This window comes from Sorex fumeus, unplaced genomic scaffold (genome assembly GCF_029834395.1).
Source record: "Sorex fumeus unplaced genomic scaffold, SorFum_2.1 ptg000063l, whole genome shotgun sequence".
In the NCBI taxonomy this organism is placed as follows: domain Eukaryota; kingdom Metazoa; phylum Chordata; class Mammalia; order Eulipotyphla; family Soricidae; genus Sorex; species Sorex fumeus.
In genome coordinates, this window is record NW_026606120.1 from 78385441 (window position 1) to 78405487 (window position 20047).

The window sequence follows — 20047 nt, forward strand, 5'->3', positions numbered from 1 at the left end:
CCTTGTGGAGTTCTAAGACACCAACACTGAACTCAGGCCCAGGTCATGGGGCAAAGTAGCACACAAAAGGACTCCAGGGTCCCCAGGCACCAGGGGAAGACACTCCAGTGCAAATGAAGTTGTCAAACTAACATTTACCTCGATCTTCCATCTTTACACTGTTCTGCTCTATGAGAATAAATCTGTTTGGGAAAAAAAAATACGATCATGATTATCGTGGTGACCGATCTCTGTAAAACCTTATCAATTCCCTTGGTTTTGCCGTACCTACCCACTGATGTCACTTTTTGAGAATAGGAATTCTCTCCTGTTTTATAGTCCCTGGACTCTCCTACAGCACATGACTTAAGGGGCACAGTTAGGAATACAGCTTAGTCACTGTTTTAGAGAAATTCAAATAAAAAAAACTATGAGGTAGGAAACTAAAAATATCTGCCAAATCCCAAACACAGAAACATTCTTTTTAACAATGTTTTCTAAACAATGTCAAGAACCAATCTGATGCCTTTCACATCGCCACTATTCATCCCCGATGAGGAGTCCTCATCAATGCAGCGAGCAGAGTCGAGTCTTACAGGAGACAAAACTTGGTTGCATTTGCAATGATTCCTCCCCAAACAAACCAAAAACAAAAAAAGTTCTATGAGATATGTTGATTCATGGGACTATAGATATCATACAGTAGGTGGGGCACTTGCTTTGAACGTGGCTGACCCAGATTCTATCCCAGGAGCCCAGATGGTTCCCCAAGCTCCACTGGGAGTGATCCCTGAGAGTAGAGCCAGGAATAAGCCCTGAGCACAGATGACTGTGAGCCCAAATAAATAACTAAATGAATATATCAACTCTTTGAGTGACTTAGACTGAAATTTCAATACTTTAAGCATTTCTTTTTCTTTTTTAAAAAAAAAATAAATAGATTTTGGGACTGGAGTGATAGCACAGCGGGTAGAGTGTTTGCCTTGCACGCAGCCAACATGGCCGACCCAGGTTCGATTCCCAGCACCCCATATGGTCTCCTGAGCACCGCCAGGAGCAATTCCTGAGTGCATGAGCCAGGAGTAACCCCTGAGCATCGCCGGGTGTGACCCAAAAAGTAACAAAATAAATAGATTTTATTTGGAGAGTTGTTAAGGTGTGGAGAGGGGGGGGGGGAGAGAGAGAGAGAGAGAGAGAGAGCTTCTCCAAGGGTGGAGAGAGCCTCTACGCACATCCCAGCATTAGACATGAAAGCATCAAAGTACACATCTCAAGAGGGGAGATGTGGGCGACACATGTGCTCAGCTGCCACATGTGCTCGGCCACATAGGTGCAAGCAGCACATGGGCTGGGGCAGCATATGCACAGCATTTCTGTGATTTTGTCCTTAAGGAGATAAAACTGAGCAGTGGAATAAGGAGCACGGGCTGCCTTGCAGGTGACCCCCATGTTTGAAAGCAGGATGCTAGGGCTGGGGAGGTAGCTCAGTGGGAGAATGCCTGCCTGGCGTGCAGGAGACGTGGGGTCGGTACCCAGCACAACAAGAACAGCAAAAACGGAGGGATGCTAATGCCGTCCTTAGAGGTCTTCGAGGATTAAACCAGACAACATATAGAAAACTCTTTGTACTGTGGTTTGCATAAATCAGTGCTGTGTTTGCTGGTGATGTCACAAACGAGCAGCTTAAATATATCAAAGACCCAGAGAGCTCTTCCTCAGCACCATCACTTCTAATTTATTCTAATTCTTTGTTGGTGGTTGTGGTGGGTTCAGGGATTGAATCCAGGGCCTCACACATGCAAGACAAGTGCAATACCACTAACCTATATCCTGAACCCCTTCAATCACATTTTGCTGTTGTTCATTTTTTAAGGCTCTCCCTAGCAGTTGGTGCTTGTGGGGGCTACTTCTGGGGTGGTACTCAAGGAACATAGAGCACTATGGCTAGCACCTGGGGTTCCAAAGTGAAAAGTGAGTTGGAGTTTAGTCTTTTGAGTTATCTCCCTGATCCTTAAATCACTTTTTTAGTGTGCCTGCTGGAAAGAGACAGTGGTGTGTAATTGAACAGAAGGCGAGCTCCTGGAGTAACTACCGCACGCCTGCCATGTTTGAGAGAAGCCCAGCTCGGGCTCAGGCTGCAGTGCTGGTATGTTTGGTGTGGGAGCCACCCAGTGATATGCAGGAATGACTTAACTTGCTGTTTAAGAGTAACACCTGGTGGCCCTGGTGGCTCTTGGGGCCACGTAATGCCAAGGGTGGAATCCAGGTCTCCCTCACGCAAAGCATGAAAACTAGCCCTTGCAGCTCTCTCCCATCTTAGCTGTAGTGTTTTAACTTCGTGTACTGAGATGGTGCTTAAACCTAATGAGAGCTACTGCATTGGATCAGCAAGATAACACCTTTATCTTTCGGTTCCAGGAGGGTGGAGACTCTACCAGTCAACAAGGAAAGTAATCAGTAGAAGAATGTCAGTGAGTGGCGAGTATATCTTTTTGAATATTTTTGAATTAAAAAAAAAGTCTATATTGGGACCAGAGAGAGCTGAACGGTCAGAGTGCATGCTTTGCACGCAGAAGGGCCAGGCTGGATCCCTAGTTCTGCAAGGTCCCCTGAGCACCATCAGAAGTGACACCCTCTTCCCCCTCCGCAGAGAGCCAGGGACAGGCCCTGAATACTGCAGGGTGTAGACCCCAAACAGCACACAGGAAGACTTCTTTTTGTTTCAGCTCTATCCTTCTTATCTTAGCATTGTATAGCACTGTCCTCCCATTATTCATCTACTTTCTTCAGTGGGCACCCATTGTTCATCTATTTTCTTCAGTGGGTCCCCATTGTGAGACTTGTTGTTACTGTTTTTGGCATAGTGAATAAGTCACGAGGAGCTTGCCAGGCTCTGCCATGCCGACGGGATACTCTTGGTAGCCTACTGGGGCGGAGGAATCAAACCCGTGTTGGCCTCGTGCAAGGCAAATGCCCTATCCACTGTGCTATCGCTCCAATCCCTTCTTATCTTAACTTTTCAAAATTTTCTAAAAGCTTGTTATTTTGGTTTCACTACTGCAGGGACCTCCTGAAAGTAAGGTTCCTTCAACAAGCCCTGGGATCATCTTTGCAATATGAGAAGCAAGCACACCTCATTATTCAAGACTGAAGAGGAAAATCAAGTGCCAGTAGGAAGAAAGGGGGCTTTTATTTTCCGTTTGTAGCCCCTGAATCTGTTAAGACAGATTAAATTCTGGAAGTCTGAATGAACTGTTCTTACCTCAATGAGACAGAAAATTATAATCAATAGCATCACGACTACAGTCACAGATATTGCCAAGATTAATTTGTTGTTATAGCCATATCCTGGAACTTCTTTTGTGAGCTGAAAAAAAAAGAACAATTATTTTTATGCATTATTTTTTGGGGGAGTCACACTTGGCGATGATCAGGGGTTACTCCTAACTCTGCACTTGAAAATCACTCCTGGCAGACAAAAGGGATGCTGGGGATAGAACTCGGATTGGTGGCATGCAAGGCAAATGCCTTACCCCCAAAAACAATTAGATAAAAAGATGGGAAGAATTCTTTTTTTTTAAATTTTTATTAGTGAAACACCATGAGGTACAGTTGTAGACTTACAAATTTTTGTGCTTGGGTTTCAGTTATACGATGATCAAGTACCCATCCCTCCACCAGTGCCCATTTTCCACCACCACGGGTCCCAGTATCTCTCCCACCCCCCATCCCTCCCATCCCACCCTGCCTCTGTGGCAGGGCATTCTCTTTTGTTCTCTCTCTCGTTGTAGGTGTTGTGGTTTGCAAAAGAGGCATTGAGTGGCAATCATGTCTGGTCTATAGTCTACTTTCAGCATTCTTCTCTCATCCTCAGAGGATCCTCCCAACACCCTTTATTTGGTGCTCCCTTCTCTGAGCTCCCTTTTCCCCTAGCATGTGTGGCTGGCCTCCAAGTCATGGAGCAAAATTCCTGGTACTAATCTCAGCCACTCTTGGGTGTTAGTCTCCTATTTGGTTACTTTATGTTCGATGGGAAGAATTCTTAAGACCATTCTAAAGAATGGCTAACTATTCTTATACTTGTCTAAAACCCCATTCTCTAAAATGAGTGGATTATAGGTTTTTGTTTTGTATGTTTTGGGGTCCCGCACGGGCAGAGCCTGGCAATCTCCCCATTGTGTATTTGATACAGTAACGACAATAGGTCTCATTCTCCTGATCCTGAAAGAGCCTCTGATAATTGGGAAAAGATGAGTAAGAAGAGGCTGAGAAAATTTCAGGGCTGGGAGGAATAGAGATGTGACTGGCGCCCTCTCGAGTAATTTGATGATCAATGGGATGACAGTAATACAGTGATACAGTGATGTTTTGGGGTTGTTTTGATTTTGTTTTCAGCCTATATCTAGGGTCCTCAGAGCTACTGCTGGCTCAGTGTTCAGGGGCACTCGTGTTGAACTATCTCCTTGGCCCCAATATGTTCTTAAAGACCACACCAGATCTGCAACTCCATCTCGTCTGTAGCCTTTCCTTCTACAGTTTATTTATCTGGTGTGTTAGGTCCTCTTCTTACCTCTCCTAGGATCAGTGCTACCTTTCTATAAACGAGCACAGAAACAATCATTATTGTAGTCAAAGTTGTGTGCCAACAAAAAAGAGAGCGAGTGAGCAAGAGAGGGAGAGCCAAGAGACCCTGGTCTTCTTGCTTGTGTTCTTTCATGGCATAGGCTGAGAGTCCTGGAAGCCCGAGTCTGGTTACCATGAGATACAGTAGCAAAGCTTTCCTTATTGTGATCCAGGTTCAGTCATACAATGCTCCAACACTCATCCCTCCACCAGTGTACATTACCCACCAACAATATCCCCGTATCCCTCCTGCCACCTCCCCCTGTCCCCAGGCTACCTCTGCCTCTATGGCAGGAACTCTCTCTCTCTCTCTCTCTCTCTCTCTCTCTCTCTCTCTCTCTCTCCTCTCTCCTCCTCTCTTTTTCCCTCTTTCTCCCCCCCCCACCTTTCCCCCTTCTTCCCTCCTTCCTCTCTCCTACTTTCTCCTCTCACTCCATGCCCCCCCCTTTTGGTCATTATGATTTGCAAAGCAGATACTGAGAGGCCAACATGTTTGATCCTTTACCCACTTTCAGCACACATCTCCCATCTAGAGTGATCCCTTCCAACCATCATTGTCATAATGGTCCCTTCTGTATCCCAGCTGCCCTCTCTCCCAGCCCATGAGGCAGGCTTCCAACCATGGACCATTCTTCCTGGCCCTTGTTTCTAACTGTCCTTGGGTGTTAATTTCATACTAAGTTTTAATTTTTTTTAATCCCATAAATGAGTGCAATCATTCTATGTCTGTCCTTCTTCTGACTTATTTCACTCTGCATGAAACTCCATTAAAAAAAAAAAAAGTCTGTGCTCACCTCACTTGCCTCTGACTGTTTCTGCTCACCCTGGCCTTCGGTATTCTCATTGATGTAGTTCTCAGTCTTCCATTGGTCTGTATCCCATTCTGACTTGGACACCTTTACTTCCTGTCGCTCACTAAGAAGCTTCATCAGGAGGCCGGTTCTGGAGAGGAGCTTGGCACATGCTAGATGCACCCGGGGATCGGAGCAGTCCATTTTCAGAGTCCGAATCACATGAGCAATGAGTTTCCTCACATTACTATTGGGGATAAGGGGCCGCAGCTTCTGGATGAGTTGTGCCTCAAGTTGGTCTCCGGGGTCGGGCTTTTGTGTGGTAGAGTTGATGATGTCCGTGACCATGTTGTGATATTCCCACTGCATCTCGTTGGATTGTTTGACAGTTAGGTTGTCCCCCATCCCGGCTTCCTCCTCAGGGACGGTGCTTTGGATACCGACAGTTTTCTCTGGCAGCGTGATGTTTCTGGTGTTCCCCCTGTTTGGAGCACGCGTGCTTTCTGTAGTCTTCTTTTCCATAAACGAGTGTGAAGGAAGAAATGATTCAGGCAAAGATTTGTCCTCATCTCTCCCAGACAGAGACTCCTCTCGCGGCGGGGAGTTGATGAGGCTCTTCATTGCAGCGAAAGGAGGCCGCACTGGCCTCTTGGGTGCTGATTCTCTTGTCTCTGTATTCACTCTGGCTTTCGGCATTCTGCGGCCCAACTGAGAGTAAGATTTATGAAAGCGGTAATTTTTTCCAATGTGTGGCACGGGGCGGGGGAACTTCATGTTCCGAACTCGAGCGTCTGCGTCCTCTAAGACGAGCAGAGTTTTTTTCAGGTCTTTGGATTGGTTTTTAACCTGGAGTGGGACTTTTGAAGAAGTGGCGGTAGACGGGCTGCCCATGGAGTACTGTTTCAGGGGCGTGGAGACCGCCACCTTGTGCTCCTGAATGAAGGATGACTCCTCATTGAAGGAGTTTTCCACCAATTTCCTGGGCCTCCCCACCAAGGGAAACTGTTTTGGATCTCTTGGGGCCGGCTGCCTGTGCCGTTTTTCTTGTGCAATGTTCCCCGCCATGGGCCGAGCCTTCCCTTTCATTTGGCTGAGGTGATTGCCCTCTGCTTTGAAGTGCCATTTCTGGAGGCCCTCGGGATCCTTGAGCGTGCTGCTCATTTGCAGTGGTTGCCTTTCCCCCTCCTGAACCTTTCTTAAGCCTTTTCTCCTTGGCCCGACAGTTTTCAATTTCTTAGGAAAGATTTGGCGTTTAAATTTGGGCCCCAAAAGACTGGAACGGACCAGCATGGGAGTTTTCTCTCTCTTTCTAGCTTTGTGGATTTTTTCTTGAATTTCTGTGTTTAGCAAGTTTTCTAGAAAATGGAGCCTTTTTAACTTATTGTATGTTGAATTGTTGGATTCGGGCTGTAGAGAAATCGGAACTGTGCTGTTCTTCAAATGACCCAGAGGATTTGCTCCATCTTGCATATCTTTAAAAAGGAGCTTAATGAAGGGTAGCAATGTTGATTCAACATCTATGTTCCCATCCCGGAAAAAAGGCATTATGTAATCTAGCCCAGTAAGCATATCACTCTCATCATTGAAGTCTAACTGCTCATTCAATAAAAGGGATAGGCTGTTTCTCTCTGATGAGGGCTTCTCCGGTTCAATGATCAGCTCTGTGCTGGTAATCTTCTTTCGGGTCTGTAAAACCTTCATGAACTCCCCTTCTGTGTTACTGATAGACTCTTCCTCATCTGTCAAAAAGGAAGAGTTTGCTTTTGATAATGAAAGATAACTGGGGATAATTTTGGGAGCATCTACAGACATAAATTTCAGGCAAATAAACTAGTAATCAGTAAACAAGTGCCATGTTGGGGGGGGTGCAGGAAACCCTAAATTCACACCTATGATTGACAACAACAAATGGAGAAACAAAGTGACCATCACTATTTATTCAGAATAAATAGGGCATGGAGTTCAGTACATGTATTTAGGATTATTCCACTGGGGGCAGAGTGACAGTAGAACAGATAAAGTACTTGTATTATAGGCAGCCAACCTGGGTCTGATCCCCAGCACCCCAAATGCTCCTCAAGCCTTACCAGGACTGACCCCTGAACAAAAGTCAGGAGTAAACTTTGAGCACCTCTGAGTATGCCCCCAAACAAGCAAACACACAAACAATAATCATACAATTATTCCACTGGTCCCCAAGGACCAAGTGCCCAGTCTTCAGGACAAATATTTGCTGCGCAGTTAGACTCTTTACAGATCAACTATGACTTTTGTTTTATTTTTTGGCCATTCTCAGCCATGCTCAGGGGTTACTCCTGGTTCTGCTCTCAGAAATTATTCCAGGTGGTGCCTGGGGGACCACATTGGATGCTGGGAATTGAACCTGGGCTGACTGCACGAAAGGCATGCACCCTGGGACTGGAGCGATAGCACAGAAGGTAGGTCATTTGCCTGGCATGCGGCCAACCTGGGTTCAAATCCCAGCATCCTATATGGTCCCCTGAGCACTGCCAGAGCCAGGAGTAACCCCTGTGCATTGCCAGTGACCAAAAAAAAGCAAAAAAAAAAAAAAGGCAAGCACCCTCTCCACTATACCATCTCCCCAGCCCCTAGACTATGATTTCTTATACTCCCATACCTTTAACCTGTCCTGCCCAGATGGAGAGAGAGGGCTTTTTCTCTCTACCTCTTTCATGTGCTAATATTCTTGTTACTGTCACAGACAACGAATAAATTACTCCAGAAATCAGGTCCTCATTTGAATGTACCCTTCCTCCATCTACCCACTAATACTTTTGCTTATTAGCCCTTAGTGTCATATTGTTGAATCTGGGCAGATATCTAAGTATAGGTTAATGGATTTGCCACAGTATATATTAATGGGCAACGTTGAGAAAATCTATAAAATACTTTGTTTTGTTTTGTTTGGGGGCTACACTTGGTGATGCTCAGGAGTTACTCCTGCTTCTGTGCTCAGGAAATCACTCCTGGTGGTGCTTGGGAAACCGTATAGGATGCCGGCAATGGAACCCAGGTTATCTGTGTAAAAGGCAAGTTCCCTACCCACTGTACTATCTCTCTGGCCCCTGACATAATATTAGAGCTCCCAAAATTGGGAAAAACAACTCTTATTAGATGCATATTTTGCCTTCACTTACTTCCTACTATTTCCAGCTCTACTTAGGGAACCATTCAAAGTTTCTGACTGCTTAAAGGTCAAGTATAACATTGTGCAGTTGGGTTTCTTTTGGGGAGGCAGTGTGGCAAAACCCAGCAATGTTCAGGGGTTACTTCTGTCTCTGTGCTCAGGGATCACTGCTGGTAATAATTGGGATTGTCTGGGATGCTAGGGATCCAACCCAGGTCTGTTGTATGTAAGGCAAGTGCTAGAGTATCTCTCAGACCAACCTTTACTGAGAATTAAAAGTGCTTTTGGTGGTGGTGAAGTTTAGAGAGGGAGTTAAGGGAAGTGAGGATGAAGCATGGACTTGCAGAGAGTCCCAGACTGGGAACACATGATCTAGGCATTAGGCACATTTAACACTTTTAGTTCTGCTTTTCCTCACCTAAAAAAATGCTATCAGTATTTTATTCTGAATTTAGATTATTTGCTTTAGTTATTTTTAAAATAAAATTATTGCAGTTGGAGTAACATGGTGACAATAGTACCAATGCTATTGGTTTCCATGTACAAAGTGAACTTCACCTGGACCACCACCGAAGTGCCGAGACACCACAGTCCATACATCTCCTCTAGTCTGACTCTTCACCCTGCCACCCCCAACAAATCCCCAGGTTTGATGTTCATCTTATGAAAGGTGATTCGTAAATGACTGTTATGCCCACCTTTGAGAAGGAAGTTAAAGACTTGCTAAAAGTTGATTTTAAAAATAACACTATCTTCGTGAAAGAAGCAAAGTGATCTGATGTGCCCAATTGCTGATAGCTAATCAGATTCATAATATCCCAGCATGAAAACACTTTTTTCGGTGGTGAGTGTGCGCACGCGTGCGTGTGTGTATGAGTGCGCGTTTGCATGTGTGCATGCACCATACTCAGCAGTGCCCAAGGGATACTCCCAGCAGTGCTTGGGAAACTGTTTTGCAGGGGGTTGAACCAACACCTCCCACATGTAAAGTATTTGTTGTAACCTATTGATCTATTTTCCTTGCCCCTAAAAGCACGTTTTGGAAGTTATCAAGCTGATGTCAGTAAACTTACTATGTGGAAAGATACTTAAGGGCAACTGAGTGCTTTGTAGATGGAAGGGTTAAAATTCAAAATAGGCCCAGAGATGGGGATAGTCTAAGAATCCACGAGCCCATCCATCATTAGAAGGACTGAGTGGCAACCTCTGCTTAAAAAAACAGAAATTCCAGGCTCTAAGCAAAACTTTCATATGGCGGTATGACTTGTAAAATTACAAAAACACATGCAATAAAGTAGCTACACCTGCACTGTAAAGAAAAGGGCGCTTGAGATTTGTTGTGTATAAAATCTGTTTGCAAACTGCATTCTGTGGCTGAGCTCTCATCGGGAGGACCAGCAACTTGCCCAGAGTGTGGCACTCATTTGTGACCGTGTTAGCTCCTTTCCCCACTTCCATCCCTTTCTTCCATTTCTCTTAAGTCTTCAAGACATCCATATGGTAACGATGTGACAGAGATTCTGACTTTTCCCAAGTGAAATAGTTCTTAGAAATATAGAGAGTTGAACTCTGAATAAAAATAATGCAACTATATGATCAGTATAAAATGTACCATCAGTGATTAAAATAAAAATGAAACATAAATTAAAAAGCTATCAACAGGAAATTCAGACTCACCACAGTGAGTGCTACTGGTAGGACATTCACTGTCACAATGTAGTTTGACTGTCTTGCAGACAACCTCGATAGTATTTTTAAATTGGCAGAGGCAGCAGGCTAGACGACTAGGTAAGATCCTATGAATGGAAACACAGAGAATTAAGTGCAGAGTAAAGAGGTTACTTCAAATAGGTAGGAGAGGCAGCCAAGGCCAATGTGCAGCTATTCAAAAAATTCCTGAGAAACATGGATGAGGTGTTGCTTTAACTCTGTTGTGGGAACCCAACTGGAAGTTATAAACACACAGCGTATACCTTAATCCCTCTACTATCACTTCAGCCCTCAGAAAATTGAGTTTTGTTTTTTGGTCATATCCAGTGGTGCTCAGGGGTTGCTGTGGGCTCTTGGCTCAGGGATCATTCCTTGCAGGACTTGGGGAACCTTAGACAGTGCCAAAAACTGAACAAGGGTTAGCCACACGCAAGGCAAATACCTAACTCACTCTCTTATCTCTCCAGCTCCAAGATAGTGATAAAAATTCCAGCTATAACCTGGGGAAATCTGAAAGCACTTTTCCAGATTATAAAAAAATAAAAAACAGAGACTGGAGTAATAGTATAGCGGGTATGGCATTTACTTTGAACATGATCAACCTGGGTTTGATCCCCAGCATCCATGAGACACCAAAAGTGATTTTTTTTATGTAGGAGTACTGCTATTTATTCAGCCACTGATTAGCTGATTGAATTGGGCATGAACTCCACCTTACGTTTTTTTTTTCATTTTTTATAATTTTATTTATCGAATCACTGTGAGGGCAGTTACAAAGCTTTCGGGTCTAAGTCTCGGTCATACAATGAAACACCCATACCTTCACCAGTGCCCATTCTCCACCACCAAAATCCCCAGTATACCCCCATCCCTCACCCTCCCCCTACCTGTGGGGTAGATGATATCCACATTACTCTCTCTCTACTTTGATTACATTCAATATTTTGACACCAGACCTACCATTATTATTTGGGATTTTACCCCAACACTCAGATCTGCTGAAAAGGCAACAGTAGACAATTTGTTTTCTATTGCTGGTTATGAATAACATATGATGTTGCGCAGCTGCAGTAGTGGCCGCGCAATTTTGAAATTCCGAATTTTTAACAATTAAATCTGGAGGGATTTCTGCCAAAACCTGCTGAGTTCCGAGATTTGCTCCTGAATCTCTGGGATCATGGCCATTAAGCAGCTCGATCAGGAGCCAGACAGGCCGTACATGGGCGGCGACTCAGGGTCTCGTTGGGAAGGGGAGGAAAAGGCCAGCTCCACTCCCATCCCATGAAGCCCTGCGTGTCTCGTCACTGTGGGCCCAAACCTGACTGTCCAGTGGCCTCTGGAGGATGGCGGCAAGGGGAATAGGCCAAGGCACAGAACCTATTCCCACCTGGGTTGGCCCCACACCGGTAACCTAGTGTGCGGTCCGGATGCATTTCTGCCAAAAGCTGCTGGGTTTTGAGATTTGTTTCTGAGTCTCTGGGATCATGGCCATTAAGCAGTTCAATCAGGAACCAGAGAGGCCTTGCCTCCAATTATATAACTGAGCCGGAAGTGGTTTGTGGGTGTGTCTCCCACATACCTAACTTTTGGCCGTTTACTTTCTTGGTAAACTTTGCCCCAAGTTTTTGGGGTCTGGCCAAAGGCACAGCAGCAATTTTGGGGTATCTGGAAGTCTGAAGGCGCCATCAGGCTGCTGATGCACTCGCCTCACAGATACAGACTGACCTGCTGGTGGCACCATACTCCCACCAAAAGTGATTCTTGAGTATCTCAATTTAAAACTATTTAAAAAACAATAAAATTACACCTCAATTAAAGATAGCTTAAGAAAAATAAACAAGCAGGGGTATGATGCCGCCAGCAGGTCAACCTTTACCTGCAGGACGAGTGCATCAGCAGCCAGATGGAACCTTCTGGCTTCCTGATACCCTAAAATTGATGCTGTACCTTTGACCGAACCCCAACAACTTAGGGCCAAGAAATTAAAGTTTATCAAGAAATTAAACAGCTGAAGACCTCTGGTTCCAGCCACAGCCATGCTTAAGACCGCTCTCCACACGTTCGGAGTAGCCTCACGCATGAAGGAACTGGCAGAGGAACCCAGGTGTGCAGGACCCAAGGTGTACATCTCCAAGCCTGCTCTGATTGGGACTGGGGCCTCCTCCACTCAGATCCCCCATCTTCCAGTATGTAGGTGTTACACCCACCAACTGCCCCTGGTGCCGTGTAATCCCATCAACGGTCAAGACCTAGAGACTATAAAACCCTGCTCCCGGAAGTGCGCGGCTGCAAATACAGACGCGCAACATCTTATTATCTAGTTCTTACTCTGGAGAACTACCAGGCTACCAAAAGTATCCTGACCACACGGCAGAATCTGGAAAACTCCCCATGGCATATTCAATATGCCAAAAACCAGTAACAATGATGGGTCTCATTCTCCTGACCTTGAGAGAGCCTTGAATGTGGCACTTCTTAAAATCTCAGGGCTACGATGAAGGAGACGTTACTGGGGCCTGCTCGAGGCAATCGATGAACAACAGGATGACAGTGATACAGCGAAACAGCCAAAAGTTTGGTATGTGGGAGCCACACCCACAAACCACGTCTGGCTCAGTAATATAAGCCCATTTACTGGCCATATTTCAGAGACCCATGAATCTCAAAAGAGATCAAAAACCACAGTTCGGGCTGGTGGCAAGGTGCCGCACAGGCAAACAGGCATACCCTGCAAGGCATATGCCAATAGTTTATTTCTCTTGAAAAGATGGAAACAAGGGCCACGATCCAGAGATATACAAAAGAATCTCTGAACCGAGCAGCTCTCTGCAGAGATGCCTCTGGACTTTGAGCCGGGACAATTTCACTGGGGTGCCTCAGACAGGGGCAGGCGTCATCCCTCCACCTGCCCCCTAAAAACCCCAGAAGCCGCCAACTTCCAGAACCCAATGAGAAGTGCAGGTATGCAGGTTCAGTGACAGCAATCTCCATGTCTCAAGGGATAGGGGATGGGCCTGTCCCTCTCACCGCTCCCCCTCTCCCTGTGGAACTCTGGAACTCATTCCCACAAACTGCCTCCGGCTGCCACTTAAGCTCCTTAATTGTCATGATCCACTGTCACTGTCACTGTCCTCCCATTGTTCATCGATTTTCTCGAGTGGGCCCAGTAACGTCTCCAGTGTGAGACTTTGTTGTTACTGTGTTTGGCATATCAAATATGTCACAGGGAGCTTGCCAGGCTTTGCCATGTGGGCGAGATACTCTCAGTAGCTTGCTGGGCTCTACGAGAGGGGTGGAGGAATCGAACTCGAGAATACACAAAAGAATCTCTGAACTGAGCAACACTCTGCAGAGATTTCTCCAATTTTAGAATTCCAGGAGCACACAGCTGCTCTTCTGCCTGCACGACATCTTATACTATTCATAACAAGCAATACAAAAGAGAATATTGGGGAGATTGTCTGCCATAGAGAGAGGGGGAGGAGTGTGATTGGGGGGGAATCTGGGGACATTGGTGGTGGAAGATGTGCACTGGTGGAGGGCTGGGTGTCCTATCATTGTATGACTGAAACTCAAACAGGGAAGCTTTGTGACTGTATCTCAGTGATTCAATAAAAATAAATAAAATTAACATTCTAAATTAAAAAAAAGTAATGTGGAGTTCATGCCAAATTCAATTAGTTTAATCAATGGCTGAATAAATAGCAGTACTCCTACAAAAAAAATTTTAAAAAAATAAGCAAGACTTAGAAAAACTAAGTGAAAATAAATGTCAGAAAATCAACTTACAGTTTTTCCAATTCAAGAGTCTTCAGGAGGATGTTTTGGACTGTTCCAAGTGACACTTGTGTTGCTCCCATGTCTCTGAGGGAGAAAGCACAAGCATGATGTGAATCCAAATACAGAACTTCTAGAGTTAAATAGATGAGATTAATGAGGCGATAGCTTTGATTCTGGCTTCGCTGTAAAGTCAGGTCAACTGTTTACTGTAGAACATATCCATCTATCCAACATATCCTCCCTCCTTCCTTCTTTCCTTCCTTCTCTCCTTCCTTCCTATCTTGTTCAACTTCTCATTCTAAATTGTATCTACTTCTTTTAATGATTCTTTTTCATGTGAGCTGGGGGTGGCCTTGGATTTTTGGCCACATCTGGCAGTACTTGGGGGATATGCTGGGCGCTGTACTTGTGGGTTACTCTGAGTAGAGCTCCGGGAACACATAAGGAGCCAGAGGTTGAATCCAGACCTTCAGCACGCAGTGCATGGGCTCCAACCGCTGACCTAGCTGATCCTCTTTTCCTTACTTTCTTTTTGAAATGAAGTGTACATTATTACTCGTTACCTTCTGAAATAATACTTCTACATGCATCTGTATGTTTCTTATCTATATGTACTTAACATTGCTCTTTTCTTCTGTTGGCTGTTACCCATGTACATTCTTTCTTAATCTTTTCCTTTGACAATAACTCTCATTTCAATAATCCAGTGTTAAAATTAAAAATTATAATTTTAAAATTCAATGCAAAATACTTAATCTTTGACAAAAATGGAGAAAAATAAAGACAGCAAATCATAGCAGAAATCATCTGAGCTACAAAACTATTACAATACTTACAGATATTTTAATGCTGGCAGTTTAAAAAGATATGAATCTTCAATAGTTGTTAGAGGATTATGATTGAGAATTCTAAAAAAAACAATAAAATCACCTGCATAATCAGTAAGTAGCATTAAAGTTTATATTTATTTTTTTGGCATTAAACGTGAAGGTGAAAAAAATTATTTTCTGTAAACATGCTTAGAATCCATAAAGCATTCTCCCCCCCCCTTTTTTTTGGCTTTCTGGGTCACACCTGGTGATGCACAGGGGTTACTCCTGGGTCATGCACTCAGGAATTACTCCTGGTGGTGCTTGGGGGACCATATGGGATGTTGGAAATTGAATCTGGTTGGCCGCATGCTAGACAAACGCTCTACCCGTAGTGCTATTGTTCCAGCTCCAAGCATTCTCCCTTTGGGAAACACCCAAATCTCTAGATGACAGATTGAAGGGGGAGGGGGAGAAAAACAAATATAGAGCAAAGAAAAAATCACTGTCTGTTCTCCCGTTGTTCATCGATTTGCTTGAGTGGGCCAGTAATGTCTCCATTTTGAGACTTGTTACTGTGTTTGGCATATTGAATACGTCACGGGGAGCTTGCCCGGCTTTGCTGTGCGGGTGAGATACTCTCGGTAGCTTGTCGGGCTCTCCGAGAGGGGCGGAGGAATCGAGCCCGGCTCGGCCGGCCGGGCTGGTTGCACGCAAGGCAAATGCCCTGCTGCTGAGCTATTATTCCAGCCCAAAGAAAAAATATGCTAACAAATTTTTCCAAGTTGAACACCGTAGGAATAGGGGCCAAATAGTACAGCAAGTGGGGCACTTGCCTTGCAAGCAACCCATTTGTGTTTTATTCCTAGAACCTTATATAGCCCCCAGAACACACCAGGAGTGATCCCTGAGCACAGAGTCAGAAGTAAGCCCTGGGCACCACTGGGTGTGTTTCCCCACCACCCCAAAGAAGAAAGAAAACCATAGGAGTGATGATGTCTGCAGGAAGTCCTTGTTCTGCAGCAAATATTATTTCTTTTTCTTTTTTAAAAATTATATAATGTAGGAGCACTGCTATTTATTCAGCCATTGATTAAGATGATTGAATTGGGCATAAACTCCACATTACTTTTTTTAAAAAATTTTTTAACTTTATAATTTAGTTCACAATGTTCACCCCTGGGGTGGCCTGGTGCTAGTAACTTACTGCAGGGTCTGGATGCACTTCTGCCAAAAGCTGCTGGGTTTTGCAATTTGTTTCTGAGTCTCTGGGACCATGGCCGTTAAGCAGCTTGATCAGGAGTCAGAGAAGTCGTTTGTGGGCAGCAACTTGGGGGTCTTGTTGGGGTGGGGAGGAAAGGGCCGGCTCCACCCCCATCCTGTCAGGCCCCGTGTGTCTCATCACTGCGGGCCCAAACCTGACTGTCCAATGGCCTCTGGAAGATGGCAGCCACTGAGCTGCCAAGGGGGAGCAGGAGGAAGGACAACACCCTTTCCCCCCTGGAGTGGTCCAGCGCCGATAACCCATTGCAGGGACTGGACGACACCTGGTGGTGCTCAGGAGTGACCCCTGGCAGTGCTCCGGCAGCAGTGCTAAGTTTAAACAGAAGATGTCTCCTTATAAAGATGGGAAGGAAAAGACACACTTGGGAGAACAGAGTAGTTGCTGAATGTGATGAACTCAACTTTCCAACTACTACAAAGAAACCAGTCACCCCTAAACCATTCTAAGGTCCTGAGCGGTCTTCATCTTTAAGGTAGAAGTGTTTGGACATGAGAAGCTGCTGCCAGGATTTCAGAACATAACCCCAAATGATAACAATGCCTTCGAGTAAGCTCTTGTGTGACAACTTATCTAAAGACAGGGCATTATGCCATGTGGCGGGGAGAGCATGAGAACTTCACTGTGACCACAGTTCCGTCTGCCTTCACAGTGCAGCTCCCCACCTCACTGATCATCTCCACAGTGGGGTCAAGCAGTCAGTAGGAACAAGGTTTCGGTTTCCTTTGTTCTATCTTAGTACTTATTTCTTGGCAAAATACTGATGTTCCACCAACAAGCCAGAGTGTCCCCATGCTCTGTCTGAGTAAGGCATCACCTTTCTACTTTGTCAAGTCTTCAGTTGCTACAATCACGGAACTTGTTATCATTAGAACCAACGAAATGACTAAAAGAATTTTTTAAACAAGCCACAGTCTAGATCTGTGTAGGTGAGTGAAGAAACACTTCAAAGTCAGCAGGAGAAAAGAAATTAGTTGGGGCCAGAGCAATCGTACAGCAGGTAGGGCGTTTGCCTTGCACACAGCTGACCCAGGTTTGATCCCTGGTATCCCATATGATCCCCCAGGCACCACCAGGAGTAATTTCTGAGAGGAGAGCCAGGAACAACCCCTGAGCATGGCGGTGTGTGACCCCAAAACAAAAACAAAAGGGAATAAATAAAAGATACTGAACATTTAGGATTAGCAAACACTGTTCCTGATTTCATCTGTAAGAGATGATTATTACCCTTTCAAAAACAATGGGAAATGGGGCTGGAGCGATAGCGCAGTGGGTAGGGCATTTGCCTTGCATACATCTGACTCAGGTTCGAATCCCAGCATCCCATTCATATCCCATATGGTCCCCTGAGCACCACCAGGAGTAATTCCTGAGTACAGAGCCAGGAATGACACCTGTGCATCACCGGGTATGACCCAAAAAGAAAAAAAACCCCAAACAATGGCATCTTATAAATATTTTGGCAATTTATGGAAAATTTATTAATTTACAGACGCAAATTTTTATGGCATATTGTAGGTGAGCTGTGACTCATTCAATTGATAATGTGTTCACCACTCAGTGTTTATTGAAGAATATTATAGAAGCATATTATAGATGCTTCATTCAAGAAACTCACTGAGTGATAATTACCTGGAATCCAGGAAGAATCAGGGTTTTGTGGGCCCTGAATTTTGTCTAGTTTATTAAAATCATACTTAACAAAATAAATGAAATGCAAAATTATGAATATAAAAATTGCTGGGATCTTTCTCGAGATCTTGCACGTAAGGTTTGGAGTTCAGCTTCCTTATCAATTCATCTCAGCTGGGCCTTTTTGTTTTCTTTTGTGCTTAGGGTTACATCTGGCATGCCCTCAGCCCACTGAGCTCTCTGGCTCTCACCTTGAGCTTTTCCCAGATATATTTAATGCAGGGAGTAAATTACTATCAACCCAACTTCTAATCAATCCAGTCATTTGTCAGATGGGTAATAAAATAACCTAACTGAAGGACTAGCATCCTTTTCCTTTGGAAAAAGATGTAACAATTTTTCCCCTTGTTGTTTTTGAGCAACAAGTGGCAGGGAGCTCAGGGCTTGCTCCTGGCTGTGCTCAGGGAGACCATGTGGGATGCTGAGGCTTGAACCCAGGTCAGTCATGTGCAATGCAAGTCACGCACCCACTTGTACTTGTGCTCCAGCCACAGAATTTTGATCACACAGGCAAATTGTACCTGAAAGGAATGAGCTTGGTCATTTAGAAAGATTGAGTCCCAAAGAAAGGAGTCCACCCCCCCAACATATTCGGGCCCCAACACATTCAGTGTTGGGGTGAATACTGCCAACATTGGTGTTTGGGGGACACTCTGTGCATTGCTAGGGAACCATGTCATGCAGGGGCTTGAACCTGAGGCTCCAGCACCTAAAGTGTGTGCTATCCCCCCAGACTCCGTGACAATTCGTCGAGGTGACCGAATCAGTCTTAAGAGCTAGTTCTATTTAAAACACCTGACAGGGATGATCATTTCTTTCCAGGTAACTCTGATTCTTTCATCACCTTTTTCCTTTCATTTGAGAGTAAAATTTCAATATATGCAATACAAATAAATCATTACCTTCTCCATTATAAATTTGTTGGGTTTTCTTCTCATTGTATAGGGGCCACATTCGGAGGTGTGAATGGGGGTGACTCCTGACTGTGCAAAGCTTGGGCTCCAGCTGTTTGAGCTGTCTCTTTAACCTCATTCATTATGAGTCTTTCTTAGTACAGCACCCACCGTTATCTCTAGTGTCACCCCGCTATCTTGTAACCCTGCTGTCTGGACTAGCAGTAGGACTCTCATGTTTTCCCACCAGCATCTCTCTTCTTTCCTCCAGTATTCAAGGTTCTTGGTGACAAAGACCCGGCTCTATTCTTCCGTATAGATAGGCCTGACACTCAGAAGAAATGGCACTCTGCGAATGTTCTTAAATGCCTTAACTTTTATCAACTATCATGCTGTTTCCACCCGCGCTGCCCCTGCTGACTCCTACAAAACTATGCCAAAAATGAGGTTCTTATGATACTTGGTATAATAAAATGCTTAGTACAAATGTGGCATTAAAGTCACTGAGGTAACTATAATCTCTAAGCCTGCCCCTTCCTAAATTGGTCTTCCGGGTTCTTTCCCACATTGTCAGTAAATTACAGAGGGGTGAAGGGGAGTTGCTACAGGTGGGACTGCAGGAACCATGACCCTGGTCCTCACACACTCCAAACCCTCACCTGCCCCATCTAATCTGTCTGCCGGGTGGGTCAACTCAAGTTTATACCCATGAAGAATCACCGAGCTGCCTTCCTGCCCTACCTTCATCTAATCTGCAGGAAACTATTAAACTGGATTTCTGAAACATAAGCAGTTGACTCTTTTTCAAAGTCAGACTGAAAGGAGGATCTTCCGCTTGAGTACAGAATTTCCTTTATGTCTCTGAACTTTGATCTGCTTGTGTCACATCAAATCAGAGAGAAATCAGAGAGAACTTTTCACCCAAAGGGTATAAAACCACAGGCTTCTTACAGACGAGTAATCAGAAAAGTAAGTATAATGAAATTAGACAACAGCAATGTATTTCTGATGAATACTTTTCACTCAATCTGATGTAACACAAACGCTTTGGGGTCAGAGAGATAGTTTCAGAGATAGAGCACATGTCTGCCATGTATAAGGCCCAGAGTTTGATCTCACCGCACCACGGAACTTCAGGTGCCACACATGGCCTCCTTCTGGAGGAGTCATCGAGCTGGCCAGTGTGATGCCAGTTTTGCCAGGAGTGATCCTGGATCCCTCCCCAGCACTGCCAGGTGTGAAGCCTATTGAACGTCTTTGCCATAGCTTTTTACCAACTTTTGCCATAGCTCAAAAGTTTATACTGAGCACAGTGAATTCAATTTGTGTGTGTATATATA

General features: G+C 44.7%; 1 protein-coding gene across 1 annotated transcript in view; it reads right to left on the reverse strand.

Moving 5' to 3' along the window:
- LOC130035092 (leucine-rich repeat-containing protein 37A2-like) overlaps window positions 1-20047 on the reverse strand; it is a 43665-nt gene that overhangs the window by 5254 nt on the left and 18364 nt on the right. Inside the window, exons 4-9 of the mRNA XM_056126572.1 lie at window positions 14868-14939; window positions 14041-14115; window positions 10219-10337; window positions 5397-7132; window positions 3242-3346; window positions 139-182 (exon numbers count right to left, since the gene is read on the reverse strand). Of these exons, the coding sequence (XP_055982547.1) occupies window positions 139-182; window positions 3242-3346; window positions 5397-7132; window positions 10219-10337; window positions 14041-14115; window positions 14868-14939 (2151 nt within the window). The remainder of the gene's footprint in view (window positions 1-138; window positions 183-3241; window positions 3347-5396; window positions 7133-10218; window positions 10338-14040; window positions 14116-14867; window positions 14940-20047) is intronic.